Source organism: Dama dama, chromosome 20, assembly GCF_033118175.1.
Source record: "Dama dama isolate Ldn47 chromosome 20, ASM3311817v1, whole genome shotgun sequence".
Classification (NCBI taxonomy): domain Eukaryota; kingdom Metazoa; phylum Chordata; class Mammalia; order Artiodactyla; family Cervidae; genus Dama; species Dama dama.
Window position 1 is genome coordinate 80,438,830 of NC_083700.1, and position 17,607 is coordinate 80,456,436.

Genomic DNA, 17,607 nt, shown 5'->3' on the forward strand with positions numbered 1-17,607 from the left:
TCTGGGGCTGGTAGCTGCTGAGAGATGCTAAATATTAATATACCCAGGTTTGGGAATCATCACTGGTGATACAAGTTGAAAGAGAGGACATAAAAGGCAAATGACCAGAATCTGAAACTTGGGAAGAATGATAGAGAATATGAAGAGTGGTGGGAGCTATTTAGAGAATATCCTGAGAAGAAAATATAAAAAGTGACAAAGTGTCAAGTTAGAGAGTTAGAAAATGAAATCTGAGATATGTCCATTAGATGGAGTTCTCAACAGTATTTAAAAATATACTTTTCTGAATAAAAATTTGGGAGGAAGAAGAATCTCCAGCTAGATTTCATATATAGCTCTGTAAAATGGAGACAAGATCAAAAGCCCCAGAGAAAGAATACCTGGTTTTAAATTATAGCTTTTAAATCTGCTATGTGATTTTAAAGAGAAAAGCTAGTATTTACTGAAGCATGCAGTGTGCAAAGCATTGTGGTAAGCATGTTACATAAATGATGTAACTTAATTCTCACAGCCACTTTATTAGGTAGATTATTTATACATAGGGAAACAGAGGTTCAATATCTTTGAAAATTTAGCTATTAAATGATGAAACTGTTACAGTACCACATTGTAAGCATTAAAAAAACTTTTAGTTTCAGAGAAAGAGAGTAGATATTAGGAAGTAAATGGAAGAAAATGCTTGATACAGACTGTACATTCAGGAAATTTATTACTAGATAAATCATATAAGAGGAATACTATATACAAGCCAGAGTAAGCTAGTTTCAAGTGAAGGTGTATTTCCAAGGGAAGAACTTAGTGAAGGGATTCATTGAAGCTATTGAAGAAAGGGGAGATTCACTGACCATAAGGGGAAACTACTTTCTGAAAGAAGGTACAACTTTCCCTGAGATAAAAGGAAAGTTGATTTGATACCTGTAAAGATGGAGATGCACTGACAGATCTGGCCAGAGCATATTTAGAATGGCTTTTCTTTCCTTGAAGAAAAATGTTAGAGGTAAGGTCTTCTGTTGAGGTTGATGGTGAGAGGCTTAAGGAAAAAGAATGAGATCTGAAATACCTGCCATCTACAGCGTTAAGGGCAGTTGAAGTTGGAGACATTTTACATTAGAATGGTTTGCATCATCAAGCAGCTTCAGTCTAAGAAGAGAAGCCAAAAGAGTGTGGAGAGTGATCCCTTGCTAGTGTTGTAGCCCAGTTGAAACTTGGGCTTAGAAGTGTAGAAAGTAGTAAGGGCCCAAATGAGCCTGGAGGTTCAGTTTAAACAGAGATATCAAAGACAACCCTTGTTGTGGACTACATAATCCATAGGTAGAGGATTTTTCCTCTTTGCAAAAGGAAATAAAAGTTTATTTTGGATAAATGTGAAAAGATTTCACTTGATGAAATAAAATTTACAGCTACTTAAAGCTCTTTTGCTTTAAAATATGACTGTAACTGATCTTAAGTTATTAATATTAAATGCATTAATTTCTAAGGAATTAATGAAAATATATTCAGATGTACTTCTAAGTGAATTTATATAGTATTTCCTTTTCCCTCCTTTTGTATTTAATATAGTGAGACATTCACTAGTTTTATTTATTTTTTGAACATTCATTAATTTTAAAATGAAAAGTGTTTTATAGGAATACATGTAAATATGTGGCAAAGTTAAGAAGTTGAACAAATTGATTCAGTACCATGACTAACTATTTACTCTAAAGATGTTAACTAATCTCTGTGACCTTACTGCAACTCCTTCTTCATCTTCTTTTTAAATAGACTGTTTGGATTGCATAAGAAAGTCATCAATATGGTACACAATTTACTCTCCAGTCACGACTCAGATCCACGGTACTCTGACCCCCAGATAAAGGCTCGAGTGGCTATGTTGTATCTGCCTCTGATTGGTATTATCATGGAAACCGTTCCTCAGCTATATGATTTTACAGGTACTTAGTATATTTAAGACAAACTCTAAAGGCAAATCTCAATGTTTAAAAGTATTAGAAAAATCTGCAAAATGATCTTACTTTAGGAAAAGAAATATAAGAAAACTCACAGTGTCGTAGGTACACTGTAAATACTTAACAGATTTTGAAAAAAAGCTTTTGACTTTGTGAGAAAATTCACTGCAGGGATTCTGTAAGTATTTCTTACGATGCGTTAAAAAAAATGGTTTTACAGCATTTCTATACCTACATATTGGGCTTCCCAGGTGACTCAGTGGTAAAGAATCTGCCTGCCAATTCAGGAGACCAAGAGACATGGGTTCCATCCCTGGGTCGGAAAGATCCCCTGGAGGAGGAAATGGCAACCCACTCCAATATTCTTGCCTGGAAAATCCCATGGACAGAAAGGCCTGGCAGGTGACAGTCCATGGGGTTGTGAAGAGTTGGACAGGACTAAGCATGCACGCACATGTTTGCCTGTTAGGAAAGAGGATTTTGTGTGTGTATGAGTGTATACTGTTTATCTGGGGAAAAAATATGAGAAAACTTGTCAGATATCTACCACTGTCAGTCTCAATTTTGTTCATATACATAAAATTGAAATTAATATTCACCTGAATACGCGAGAATGATATCGCTAATAGCTGGTCAATAAGTTGAAGTTACATTGCTTTTTAAAAACTGTAACCCACAAAATTTTATTCTTGCTTTCCAATTTTAGAATTTATTTAAATTCCCTCATTTCTATTAAAGAAAACGGTGTAGGTTGCATTTGAACTAGCGGTTAGCCTGATAAAGTACTTCTAGTTCAATTAAAAGTATTTTTACTGGTATCTAATATGTACCATCAGTAGGTGCTGCTAATACAAAGATAACCAACTCCTTGCCTTTGATAGGCTTATAACTGAGTAGTTTTCCTAGAATTTGATCATTAAAGTGGGTTTCCTTTCTGAAGGCAGAAATTTATATTTTTGTTACTATATATCTTCTTTTACTAGCAAGTGCTGCAGTCCATGGGGTTGCAAAGAGTCAGACAGGACTGAGCAACTGAACTGAACTGAATGTTCCTTACAAAACTCTAAATAGTACTATAGGAATGAGTTAGTGTTTAAAATATTTAAACTATTATTTAAAAGAGGTAAAATATAACAATATGCAGTATATGTTAATAGGTTTTCCTTTGAAGAGTAAAGGAGAATAGAAAGGGAATTGCATGCCCAATAGCTGTTATTTAAAGAGAAGTTTGTTTATTTCTGGGTTATTTTTTCCAGAAACTCACAATCAACGAGGAAGACCAATCTGTATAGCTACTGATGATTATGAGAGTGAGAGTGGAAGCATGATAAGCCAGACAGTTGCCATGGCAATTGCAGGAACATCAGTTCCTCAGCTAACAAGGCCCGGCAGTTTCCTCCTCACGTCAACGGTAAAAACAACCCTCCTACAGAAGTTTTTGGAAAGACAGCTATTTACAAGGATATGCTCTTCAATAATAGATTATTATATTGTTAACTGATGCAAAAGTACTCTGAGTTTTATTTTGTGAAAATATTTTTTTTCTGAAAATATTTTCTATATTGTACTAAGTTGTTTGAAAAACTCTTAATTACTTCAATCTTTTTGGTATAAAAACTCTATTTTAATCTTTCAGAATTTTGAAAGTTGCCTTATTTTCCATTTATAGCCTCTATTCTTCATTTTAAAATCCATTTTATTCTTTATCAGTCCTAAGAGATATAATCTTAGTTGTTTAACCATTGAGAATATTTGCTTTTAATCTGTGAAGGTTCATACTTTTTCATATTTAAATAAATTGATGATCATTTTGCTCCATAATTTTCCCCTCTTAAAGAGGGAAGAACATGGTGGCAGGGAGGAAACAAATTGCTAGTAGAGCAAGATCAGCTTCTAAATATTTTGAATGACTTTCTTTCAAAAAGCTGCAATCATATTTATGGCAGCTGGCCCACTTGAGAACTTCTAAGAAGGTTTTATTGAGACAGTTGATATATCAAAAGATTCATCCATTCTAAGTGTATAAATAATTTCATGGTTTTTAGTATCTGTACAGAGTTAGGCAGCTATCACCACAATCTGATTTTAAAACATTTCCATCATTCCAAAAAGAACCCTGAGCCCATTAGCCTTCCCTCTCTGTTGCCCCACAGCCATAGTCCTAGGCAGCAGCTAACTTTCTGCCTGCATAGATTTGCCTATTCTGGACATTTCATATAGATGGAATTATGCACTGTGATCTTTATGTCTGGCTTTTTCCACTAAGCAATAATATTTTTGAGGTCCATTCATGATGTGACATATATCAGTACTTTTTTTTATTGCCAAATAATATTCCTTTATATTGATAGACCAGCTCTTTTAAATCCATTTATCATTTGATGAATAGTTGAATAATTTCCAGTTTTTGGCTGTTAGGAATAATGATGCTAGGTACACTTGTGTCCGTGTCTTTGTGTCCCCACATGTTTTCATTTCTCTTAGGTAGATACCCGGAAATGGATTTGCTGGATCATGTGTATTAATATCTTTAATATTTTGAGAAAACTTTTAAACTCTTTCAGAGTAGCTGCTCCATTTTAAATTCTCACCAGCAATTAATAAAGATTCCTATTTCTCTAAATCCTCACCAACACTTTTTATTATCTCTTTTTTATTATATATTCTTCACACCTTAGCATGTATGATGTGGTGTCTCATTGTGGTTTTACTTTGTGTTTACCTAATGTCTACTGATACTGAGAGTATCATTTCATTTGTGTATAATACACATCTTTCATATATCTTACATAGAGAATTGTCCATTCAAATCCTTTAATGTTTTAAGATTGTGTTATTCATCTTGTTGTTATTGAGTTCTTATTGAATTGAAAGAGTTTTTGTATATTCTGGACATAATTCCTTATCAGATATGTGATTTTCAGATATTTTCTTCTGTGGATTATCTTTGCATTTTCTTGATAGTGTCACTTGAATTGGCAAAAGTTTTAATTTTGATGAATTCTGATTTATCAGTTTTTTCTTTTACTTGCATTTGCTATTGTATATATGTATATAAAGTGTATGTACAGTTAAAATATAATAGGAAAAACACTCAGCTTCCAAAGTAGAACTTTTCAGTTTCCTTAAAAGTTCCCAGTTTGCCCTCAATCCAATCCCTTTCTCCCCTCAAAATGACCACTATTCTCAATTTTATTGGCCTTGCTTTTTGTTTTTTAAAACCTTGCTTATATGAAATATACTATACATGAAAAGGTACATGAAACATAAATGTAGATGTTTACAAAAGATTTTAAAGTAATACTTTTGTAACCACCATTCAGGACAAAATATAGAACACTGACTTCTCATTTTCCGTTGGATTGTCTGCCTTTGTTTATAATTTATAGTAGTTCATATGTCAGGATTAAGCCCATTGCCAATTATAAGTGGTTCAAAGGTTTCTTTCTTTTTGTAACTTGCTTTTACCACACACTTAATTGTGAATTTGGTGAGTAGAGTGTCTTATTTTAAAATAAGATTGTATTGAATCTAAGGATCAGTTTTTGGAAAAATTAATATTTTTATACCAGTAAATCCCCAAATCCTTGAATATGTTAGATCTCCCCACTCTTTGGACCTTCTTTCATGTGTTTATATACACAGACTTTTATAGCTTTTTACCACAGAGGCCCAGAACATCTTTTGTAGGTGTATTGTTGGTCCTTGATATTTTAAAAGTATTTTAGTAATATTATATAAAGTTTTGCAGTATGATAATATATAATACCCGTGCAAGTATATATATAAAACATCATGTTCTCATAGTTTCACAAATGTCATCTTTTTCATAAATTGCTTTCTAATTGCTGATTACGTTTTTTTTTTTTTTTTTTTTGGCCATGCCCCACGGCTTGGGGGATCTCAGTTCCTCGACCAGAAATTGAATCTGGGCCATGGCAGTGAAAACACCAAATCCTAACCACTAAACTATCAGAGAACTCCCTAATTGTTGATTGGTTTTGTGTGGACATAGAATTGATTTTGCACAATAATGTTTATTTCCAGAAGAATTGCTAAATTAATAACATAGGTATAGTTTTTTTCTATGTATACAATCATATCATCTGTGAATAATGGCCGTTCATTTCTTCCCTTCATTGTTTTTTCATAGCTTGTTTATGAGCTAGAATCTTGAGTACAGTGTTAAATAGAAGTAGTGATGGTTGGCATCATATAAGGGGAAGCTTGCAACATTTCATTCTTAAATATAGGTGCTAAAGGTTTTGGTTTTGGGGGTGGTGGTTTGGTTTTTTTTTTTGATACCTTCTACTATATTATGGAAGTCTCCTTCTTGTTCTTAGTTTGCTAAGAGTTTTACTTTTGTAATTATGGATAGTTGTTGAGTTTTATCATGCGTTTTTGCACCATTGAGACTGTCATGTTATTTTGCTTTTTAATCTTTTATTTTAAATCTTTCAATTGATTTTCTAGTGTTAAACCTACCTTGAATTCCTGAATTGAACTTAACTTTTTTGTGATTGTGTATTAATGGATTTGATTTGCTGTATTTTAAGATTGTGTATCTGTGTTAGTAAGATCATAATGTTCTATTCAGATTTTGGAATCAGCTAGTTTAGCTGATTAAAATGAGCTAGGGGATTTCCCATTTAATCTGTTCCCTGCAAATACTTGTTTAAAATTGAAATTATTTCTTCCTAGAATATTTGAAGAACTTGTGAGTGAAGCCATCTGTATCTGCAGTAATCTTTTTTGAAAGTGTTAAAATTATCTATATATTTAATGATTGTAGAACTGTTCACGTTTTCTATTTCTTTTTACACTGGTTTTTGTAAATTTTATCCTAGTAGAAATTTACCCAAGTTTCTTGGCGTACCAAGTTGTTTCAAATATCTTCCATGATTTTTTAAAAGTCTATAACATTTATAGTAGATGTAAACATTTTCATTTCTGTGACTGGCTTTTCACATCTTTTGTCTTACGTCAGTCTCAATAGAAATTTGTATATTCCTTTAGTTTGTATAAAGAACTCATTTGGGGTCAATGCTGAGCCTCACTTTTGAATGTTTATTATTTACTTTTACTTTCTTTTGGTTTATATTGATGTTCTTTTTTCTAACTTCTTTAGATAAATGCTTATTAATTCGCGAATTTTCACCCTTCTTTCTTTGTTACTTATTTTAATTGTAAATATTTTCCATTAATTATTCTTTTAACTACATACTATGATTTATAGCTAACATTTTCATTAGTTAATTCATGTAGTTGTATTTTGTCTTATATTTTTAAGATCTTTCACTGGAATTTTTTAATTTATTTACATTTATGTAAAATGTACTTAACATTTTAATTTTACTTCATGTTTTCTCACCCCATTATGTATTTTTTGTCTCATTTATTATCTTCTTTTGAATTATTTTTTTCTCATTCTATTTTTTCCTCATTCCACTTTTCCTCTCTACTGAGCTAAGTCTCAATCAAAACCTCTAACCTCTTGTCTATTAAAAGGAAATCTCCTACAATTTTGGGATGGTTTTATGTAGATAACACCAAGCTATGGTAATTTAAAGTATCCTCTCTGTTGGGAACAATTAATCATACTAAGGATAATCAATCTAGTAACAGTGAGAAACTGGTCTGTGTGCCTTATCAGTTCAGTTCAGTCACTCAGTTGTACCTGATTCTTTGTGACCCCATGGACTGCAGCATGCCAGCCTTCCCTGTCCATCACCAACTTGCGGAGCTTGCTCAAACTCATGTCCATTGAGTCGGTGCTACCATCCAGCCATCTCATCCTCTGTCATCCCCTTCTCCTCCTGCCTTCAATCTTTCCCAGCATCAGGGTCTTTTCTAATGAGTCAGTTCTTCGCATCTGGTGGTCAAAGTATTGGAATTTCAGCTTCAGCATCAGTCCTTCCAAAGAATATTCAGGATTGATTTCCTTTAGGATTGACTGGTTTGATCTCCCTGCAGTCCAAGAGACTGTGCCTTATAGACAGTGCCAATATATAATTTCCCTGGAATTATATATAATGCTTTATAGACAGTGCCAATACATAATTTCCCTGGAAGATTAGGACTGGTACAGAACAGACTAAGTCAAATGACCTGGGATATAATGGGCTGTATCTAACGGAAGCTGTTAGCTTAATTCTTACTCTTGACTTTATTCAGATTAGTCCTTGTATTGCTAAGAACTTGAGATTTCTGAGCTGTTAGATTTGGATGTCACCAGACATTTTCAAAACAATGTCTGCTGAAATCTAGTAATTGCAGTCTTGCTTTTTTATAAAGCTAGGTAACTGGTTACCTGGCTACAAGTCTTCCCAACGTGTCAGGTCCAGACTGGGTTTCAGGCTTATTCTTCTGAAAAGAAATGAGATTTATTTTGTCTATTAGAATTCCAGTTGTCACTCCTCTAACTACTTCTAATTGGATCTGTTAAAACCAAAATGACAAACCAAGAAATTCAGATTTTGATCATATAGGACTCAGATACAGGACTTAGAACTCAGAAATACTTTCGATTCAGTGTCTGTTCTCCAAATTGAGGTAGCACTGTGCCCCATTTTGACAGGAAGTTACCAGAGCCATAGTTGCCCAGTTGCCTGAGTTAAAACTGAGTTAAAATTCTGTGGAGCTCTGGAGTACCGATCCTTTCTGTGTTCCCCATTTCTTGTTTGTAGGATATAGGCTTCTTTCAGCCTCCTTGACCTTCCCTGAGTTCCACGGGGCAGATTCAAACAGTTGCTGATCAGGGAAGGGAGGAGATACAAAAACAGGGGAGGAGCAGTCACGTGGTGGTACACCCTTGGGGCAGGGTCCTGGTTCCTTCTCAAGAAATATGCAAGCAGTGTCTTTGGTTCTTCTGCAGAACTAGGGCCCCCACCCAGGTGGAGGCTGCTAACTTCAGTCTGAGCACAAGATTCCTGGAACATCACCCTGTTGCCTCACCACCAACCAATCAGAAGAAAGTCACACACCCTGCAGTCCTCACCCCAAATTCTGCCTGCCTTTTCTGGGGATCAATGATGACCATCCTGTTAGGCCTCCTGTTTTGTCCCTGTCTGTTTCACCTCTGACAGGGTCCAAAAGTTTCAGGCTAAGCTGTTGTTACAAGGATGGAAGCTGGTTTCAGATACAGAATACCTCGACTTATATCAGGTAGAGAGAGACTTCTGCTCTGCTAGGCAGGCCTATGCCCATGCACAACAGAAAGAAGTTACAGAAGAAAGAGACCTCCATCCCAATTAGCAACTAAACAACAAATTCTGAGTATAAAGTCTCTTGCGGGAGTTGTTAGTGGAGGCATACTCACTGAAACCACCCACCTTGGCTGGGAACCATAGTGACCATTTGCGTAAGTTACTTTATAACAGGTCCTGGTAAGGAACACGGAACTAATAAGCTACCACCAACCAGAAGAGTTTGGGAAAGATCAAAAGGAGACACCGTGTGTCCTACCACCTCCCAGAATCCTTCTTGCTGGCATCCATCTTGGCCGAGCAATGCTTGCACCACCAGGAAGGACTCTTGAGTCAGGATGATTGGCCAAAGATAACTCAGAAACTAATCCCATCACCATAAAATGGAGACTACGTTGTGTTCCTGGGTTCCCTTACTCTACTGCTCTCCACCCTGGCGCCACTTCCCAATAAAGTCTCTTGCTTTTCAGCTCGCATGTCTCCTTAGACAATTCGTTTCCTAGTGTTAGAGAAGAGCCCACTCTTGGACACTGTAAGGGTCCCCCTTCCTGCAAAAAAAATACTTTTTTACTTATATATGGTCTAAGACTTCTTTTTTTAAATCAGTGGCCCTTGATAGAAAATAATGTTGTTACTGTTTAGTTGCTAAATTGTGTCTGACTCTCGTGACCCCATGGACTGTAGCCCTCCAGGCTCCTGTGTCTGTGGGAGTTCCCAGGCAAGGATACTGGAGTGGGTTGCCATTCCTTCTCCAGGGGATCTTTCTGACCCAGGAATCAAATCCATGTTCCTGTATTAGCAGGTGGGTTCTTTACCACTGAGACACCAGGGAAGACGGTTGATGGAAAATAGTGATTCTCTAAACCTGATAAACATTTTGTTATCACATAATATTCTTAAAATAGTCTCATATAGAGTCAGTTGTGGGTTTTTTTTCTTTTATATCAGGTCTGATTGTCTTTTTAAAAATTTATTTACTTTTTATTGAAGGGTAATTGCTTTATAGAATTTTGCTGTTTTCTGTCAAACCTCAACATGAATCAGCCATAGGTATACATATAACCCCTCCCTTTTGATTGTCTTCTTTAGATATCATAGTTTTTAATAATAGGACCTAGTTTTTAATAATAGAACCTTTTAGTTTTTCCCTTCATGTTTCCTGTTAGCCTTTTTTTATAGTCTTCTGTAAGCCCTGTAAACAATTTTCTGTTGCTAGGAAAGGTTCATTAAGTTTCAGAACCTTAAGTTTAAGGTTCTGTATGAGTTACACAAATATTGCCTAAATCAAATGGTTCTTTCAAAATATTTGATTTTAAAGTAATTACTTTTGCATTGCTTTTAGAAGAAAACAACTGAAAACTGAAAAAAAGAAATGGTCTTTGATCATTCTGTCTCATTTTATTGCCTTTTATTTTCAGAGTGGCAGGCAACACACTACCTTTTCAGCAGAATCAAGTCGGAGTCTTTTGATCTGTCTGCTTTGGGTTCTCAAGAATGCAGATGAGACAGTTCTACAGAAGTGGTTTACAGATCTCTCAGTCCTGCAGCTAAACCGGCTATTAGATCTGCTTTATCTTTGTGTATCTTGCTTTGAGTACAAAGTAAGTGATCATTGTGCGATTGCAAAGAAGAGCAAGAGGGAATATAGTGTGGAAAAGAAGAAGAAAATTTCCTTACTGTGTCTTCTTTCCTAATGTTTAAATTTTAGGGAAAGAAAGTATTTGAAAGAATGAATAGTTTGACCTTTAAGAAATCAAAAGACATGAGAGCAAAGCTTGAGGAAGCTATTCTTGGAAGTATAGGTGCTAGGCAAGAAATGGTGCGCCGAAGCCGAGGACAGCTTGGTACGTACACAATGTCTTCTCCTTCTGGTGAGAATTTTTTCAGTTTCCCTGAACACTATCACAGTGATCATTTTTGCAAGTCTTCAGTGATAATTCTACACTTTTAAAACAGTGTTTTAATATAGCTGTGAATTAACTTGAATAGCCATGTCTTTGCAAGTTAGAATTCCTATTTAATTAGAGTGAACATACTTTCAGTTTGCTCTGGATAATCTCAGTTTGTTCTTCTAACCTTTGTGTGATTATTAATATATCCCTTATTTTAAAAAATAGGTGTTTTTAAGAGTAGTTTTAGGTTCATAGAAAAATTGAGCTGAAAATACAGATATTTCCTATTTATCCTCTGTCTTCACACATGCATAACACCCCTCATTATCAGCTTTTCATATAGGAGTTGCCATCATTTATCACAATTGATCAACCTACACTGATGCTTATTATCACACAGAGTCTATAGTTGACATTGTGGTTCTCTCTTGGCTGTGCATTCTTTGTAACACAACTTTGTACTCTTAAAAGTTTGCTACTTTTGCAGTGAATTAATATATCCTGTAGATAAAGCAAAGATATTGCCTACGTCAAGTACCAGGAAGAGAAAATAATTTAGTTGCATCTGAAGCCTGTTTCTAATCCCTGGTCTGCTACCCATTAGCCACATAACCTTGGCCAACCACTTAATCGTCCCACTTTCCCTTTCCTCATCCACTTTTGGTTGTTTGAGATTTTAAAAGGTAGTGTAACTAATTGATCTTATCATCTTTGTGGTGACCATATGTGTGTGTGTGTGTATAAACATTTCGTAAATTGTGAAGTAGTATTATTGCTGAGAGCACCTTAAGGTCCAGGACATGGCTTAGTCACCTGTGTACATGACATATGCCAACAGCTCAATATATGTTGTTGACTTAAAATGTGAGTGTATGTTTACATGAATATTTTATATTTGTTGTTTTTTGATTGGCCATTTAATTTAATGATCCTTTATTTAGGTAAACCTAAGTATCTTTTATATGCTGTGTGTGTTTGGAATTTAATAATGAATAAGACATTCTTTGCCTTTGAAATTAATAGAGTGTTGTTTTTTCACTTTAGTTGTATAGCATTTCAGTTCAGTTCAGTTGCTCAGTTGTGTCTGACTCTGCGACCCCATGGACTGCAGCACGCCTGGCTTATATCGTGTACCTATTGATTTTCTTTTAACTCGTTTAATATGGACAACAACTTTATAAGTATGAAAATTAACTTTCTAGGTCATTTAATTATATCAAGCCTATCGAATAATTATCCTCATCTTTAAAATAAAACTCTCAGAGGTAAATAACTTGCCTAAGGTCATAAACTGAGTGACAGAACCAGGATCTTTTGACTTCTAATTTAGTGTTCTTTATATTATACCATAGCTCTTTCTAAGACTTACTGTTGAAGAGAATGGTGCTTTTAACAGTATGTTACATTTTTAAGGGTGTAGTCTTTAGACAGCTACCATGGAAGCTAAAAAAAAAATAAAAACCACAAGTAAACCCCATCTTCTCCCAAACTCATAGGTGCAGGGAAAAGTTAGGTGCAGGGTAGGGATGGACAAAATGAGTGAAGGGAGTCAAAAGGTACAAACTCACAGTTTTAAAATTCTTAAGTACTGGAGATGTAACTTAAGCATGTTAACAAATGTATACTTGAAAGTTGCAAATCAAGTGCATCTTAAAAGTTCTTATCATAAGAGGAAAACATTTGAAGCTACTCATGGTCATGGATGTTAACTAGACTTGTTGTGATGATCATTTTGTAATATATGCATGTATTGCATCATTTTATACACAAGAAACCAATATAATATGTCAATTGTGTCTCACTTTAAAAAAATAATTGAAGTTGTCATCTTCTTAAAATTAAAATAATTCCGTTTGCAATTCTTATTTATATTTGGACACTTAATAAGCTAGGTCACCTAATGATAGACATTCTTAACTTAAGGAGATGAGAGAAAGTATTCCTGAAAAAAAAAAATAAAGTTAATGATAATAATGAAGAGAGATCACAGATACTTATTTTGTTAACTGTCTTAATATAGACAAATCTTTTTGCTTTCTTTCACAAAATTTCTTAAAGACAGAGGTTTCAAAATTGAAGAAGTAAAGAGGGACAGAAAGAGAAGGAAAAGGAGAGGAAGCAGAAGGAATATCCAGACTAATCCTTTATTGTGTGTCAAATTATATTTGTTTCTCAGTATTTTTAAAATTTCTGTTTGAACTATGAATTTTTACTTTCATTTTACTTTCTATTCTCCCCAGCCAAAGTCTCGAGTTTTTCAAAGAGGAGTAGTAGTCTTCTAGTTGAAAGCCTGAAGTCATGATTTGATTTCATTGTTTAAATATCTGTATTTCTCCACAATTCTCAATGACTTCTCCACTTGTGCTAGATTAGTATGAGCCAGTTGTGTTGCTGCTGCCCCTGAGAGGAGCCTATACCATTTGCTCTGCCTTCTGTTTCTCTTGGGGGAGAGCTGCTGTGTCCTCTCCTGCCTTCTGTGGACCAAAAGAAATAGTTACTTTCAGAACCTTCCTTAATTTGTAGCTTTTATTCTTGTGGTCATAAGTGCTGTGGAGAGAAATAAAGTAAATTAAGAAGAAAGGAAGTGGTGGAAAGTTGAGGAAGGCCTTTCAGCAGAGGAGATGAATAACTGGCCACTAAAAATTTGTGTGAAAAACAATCAGGTAAAAGGAACAACCACTATTGTGTACATTCTCAATCAAGAGCATATGTAGTGAAACTACACACACACACACACACACACACACACACACACACACTAATGGTAGTATAAACAAAGGTGGAGAAAATAAAATCATATCATGCATAGTCTTATAAACCATGTGCGTAGTCTTATAAACCATGGTTAAGATTTTCAGAAAGTCAGAATTTAAAAGTTTGCTTGTTTAAAAAAGTGTTTGGGTTTTTTACATTACATTTAGCAAATATATCCTGTAACTCTTGTGAAAATTTTTAATAGAAACCACCATTGTCAGGTTTTTCCACTTGTACTGAAGATAAAATGGCTGTGTTAATAAAATTATTGACATTATGTAGTATTTCTTTTTTTAAATTTTATTTATTTATGTGTGGCTGTTCTGGGCCTTCGATGCTGCGAGGGCTCTTGTCTAGTGGTGGTGAGCAGGGATACTCTCCAGCTGCGGTTTGTGAGCGTCTCATTGCGCTGGCTTTCCTTGTCGTGGAGTGCGGGCTCTGGGGCGAGGCGTCCTCGGTAGTGGCTCCCATGGCTCAGTAGCTGCGGCTCCCGGGCTCTCGGGCGCAGGCGCAGGAGTTGTGGCGGGCTTAGCTGCTCAGCCGCATGTGGGATCTTCCTTGATCAGGAACCAAACCCATGTCTCCTGCCCTAATGGGTGGTTTCTTTACCACTGAACCACCAGGGAAGCCCTGTAGTATTTCTTGTATGTTTGCAAATATACATGAATGTGGTCTAACTGAAATAACATTTTTAAAGAAGGTTTTGAAATTTGTTTGACAGAGAGGAGCCCATCTGGAAGTGCCTTTGGAAGTCAAGAAAACCTGAGGTGGAGAAAGGATATGACTCACTGGCGTCAAAACACTGAGAAGCTTGACAAGTAATAAGCCTTCTATTTTATCTTATTGATGGGCTTGTTGAATTTCAAGTGCAAGAGGAAAATGATTACCTTTAGTGTTATTTTATATAATTAGGCATTCAAATTTTAGAAGTCAGAACAGTTGTATTTAATTTTTCCATTTTGGATTAAAAAACAATTTGGGGGAAGAATTTTTCATATGGTATAGTAAAGCAAAAGGTTACATATTTAAATGTCACCTTATTTTCCCCAACGGTTCCCCCTGGAAAATGGACTGAGCAACTATTTTTGAAATGTCACTATTTTGGGTGTCACACTGAAAGTAAATATTTCAAGGATTATAAAAAATTAGAAAATTAATCTTGCTTTCTTAGAGCTTAAAATGTAGTTAAAGAAAGACAAATACTACAAGTCTTCTGTTTCTAGTATGGAGACAAACTAGGTACACTAACTGACAACTCTGTTGCCAAAAACAACTAAAAATGCACTTTCGTGAGTCCAGCATCCTAAAGGACTGCATCTTCATAAGGGGAGCTGGAAATAAACCCTTCTCACTGCCCAGGTAACCACAGGTGAAATTCCTTGGCTTGAAAATGGCTTGCACTGTGTCAGGGGCTGCAATCTTTTCCTGATAATTTCTAATTTCAAATTAGCCCTCAGGTAACTCGATAGGCCCCTAAAACTTTGATAATATAGTGACCAACTCATTTGGGTTTGCCTAGTAGTCTTAATTTTAGCAGTTAATGTCCCAGGGACCCCCCCCACCCCCACCCCCCGCCTCAGCCCCCAGCCCTGTCCTAATTTGGTCACCTTGAAAACCATCTTCCATCCAGACTTGAGCAGATTCTCACAGAGAAGCTTTCAGAAATATTAGCTCTCCTACGTGCTCAGTAGCTCAGTCATGTCTGACTCTTTACGACCCTGTGGACTGCATCCTGTGAGGCTCCTAGGCAAGAATACTGGAGCAGTTGCTATTTCCTTCTCCAGGGGATCTTCCTGACCCAGGGATCGAACTCACATCTCCTGCTTGGCAGGCAGATTCTTTACCAGGGAAACCAGCTCTCCCACAGTAAAATCACAGGAAGCAAGGCCCTGTGGGAGCCAGCAGAGAGAGAAGCAGCAGGATCCGTACCACATAGATAAGTTTAGGATTGTCAGAAACTGTCTTAGTCTCTTTAGGCTGCTATGACAAAATAACATGCACTGGGTCACTTTTAAATAACAAATTTATTTCTTACAGTTCTGAAGGCTGGGGTTCAGTATCTGATGAAGGCCCTTTTCTGGGTTTATAGGCTTCTTGCTGTGTTCCCTTATGGTTTAACGACAAGGAAATTCCTAGGGGCTTCTTTTATAGAGGCATTAATCTCATTCATGAGGGCTCTGCCCTGATTTTCCAATCACCTTCCAAAAGCTGCACCTCCTAACACAATTACCTTAGGCATTAGATTTTCATTGTATGAATTTGGCAGGAAAGACACATACTTGGACCAGAGCAGATGCTGTATATAACTGTGTTAAAAATTCTTAAAGTTTGAGTGTCTGCTTTTCTGTCTTTTTTGTCCAAGTGCATTTCTTTAATTATTTTTCCATATGTATTGTGTTTTTTAAAAATCACAAAGCACTGAGATACTATGTTATTAGTATATTGCTTTACTTCTGCACTTGTATTATATGTTTTCTTTGCTTATCTTACTATGTTTTAAGGAAGTCATTTTCTTTTTCTTTTTGGTATTTTCCTGATTCTTTTGGTTTAAACATCTTGTTTTTCATGTGTCTTCACAAACTCTTGCTGGAATTTTAAGTTTGAACATTATATTTCTTTTCCAATTTAATTCTAATGTTGTATTTTCTCCTTTAATTTATAAAATGTAATTTCATAAACTGTTCTCTTTAGTGGTAGTAATAAAGATTCAGACTTTAATTAATAGCTAACTTTGAAAAGTAACATTTAATATGTCCTTGTATTTTTGCTTTGATTTATATGTATATTTTTTGGTCTATTTGGATGTAGTTTCCATATATGCATTGTGATTGAAATGTCAACTTTACTCATAAATCATATATAGTCATTAAATTTTAATTAAATAATACTTTTGTAAATATTAGTATTCAAGTAAACCACCTTATTTCATCAAGTTTTATTTCTAATGAGTAATTCCATCCAGAATCTCACTGAAGAGTTACTCATTTTCTGTATTAAAATTTTTGTGTCAGAAATTTGGGAAAATTAGACAAAATTTTATTTTTAAGAAAGTTCTTTTATCCTAAATAAATATGTTGAAAATCCTTGGAAGTGGTAACATGAATACTAAACATTTTGGGTACTGCTTTACATGAAAGCAGCCCTAAATACAAGCCTATATAGCACCACCTAGTGTCTGCCGTTTAGAACAAAACAGTGTTTTCCTATGTTTGCTGCTAACTCTCTGAAAGCTAATATTTGTGCCTTTAGTGGCACTGTAGTACTGTAATGGGGTGAGAAAGTCTGTATTGGCATGTTTGACAAATGTAGATTAAAACAAAACATTTTTAAAAGTGCAGAATATTTTTCCTTATTCACTTAATAACTTTGTACTCAGGCAACTATTGGAAAAACTCTTCCCCTGAAAAAGAAAAATGATTCCAAGGTTTTTAAATTTCTGTACATCTTTAAGTCTTTTCTGAATTTCAGTTCTATTGGATTTTCTGAAAGATAAAATATAATTTCTTCTAATCTTTTGTTTTAGGTCAAGAGCAGAGATTGAACACGAAGCACTGATTGATGGCAATCTGGCTACTGAAGCAAATCTAATCATTTTGGATACATTAGAGATTGTTGTTCAGGTAAAAACACTAGTTAGAGGAATTTAAACTAGTATAGATTTGGTAAATTAGGGTTGGGGAAAAAGGTATTTATTAAACCATATAATTATATTTGAATATCAGTAGATCCTAAAAATTATGTCCTTGCTCCTCTTTTTTTCTCATTTAAATTCTCTCCATTCTTTTTTCCCCTTTTCTTATCAAAATC

The 17,607-nt window shown here is 35.1% G+C and overlaps 1 protein-coding gene across 4 annotated transcripts in view; it reads left to right on the plus strand.

Moving 5' to 3' along the window:
• The window catches only part of DOCK7 (dedicator of cytokinesis 7), a 188,494-nt gene that overhangs the window by 130,158 nt on the left and 40,729 nt on the right, over nucleotides 1-17,607 (plus strand). For all 4 annotated transcript variants that reach the window (XM_061121716.1, XM_061121717.1, XM_061121718.1 and 1 more), the window contains 6 exons: nucleotides 1,765-1,934; nucleotides 3,206-3,360; nucleotides 10,573-10,755; nucleotides 10,863-10,998; nucleotides 14,522-14,618; nucleotides 17,324-17,420. In XM_061121716.1, coding sequence (XP_060977699.1) covers nucleotides 1,765-1,934; nucleotides 3,206-3,360; nucleotides 10,573-10,755; nucleotides 10,863-10,998; nucleotides 14,522-14,618; nucleotides 17,324-17,420 — 838 coding nt within the window. The remainder of the gene's footprint in view (nucleotides 1-1,764; nucleotides 1,935-3,205; nucleotides 3,361-10,572; nucleotides 10,756-10,862; nucleotides 10,999-14,521; nucleotides 14,619-17,323; nucleotides 17,421-17,607) is intronic.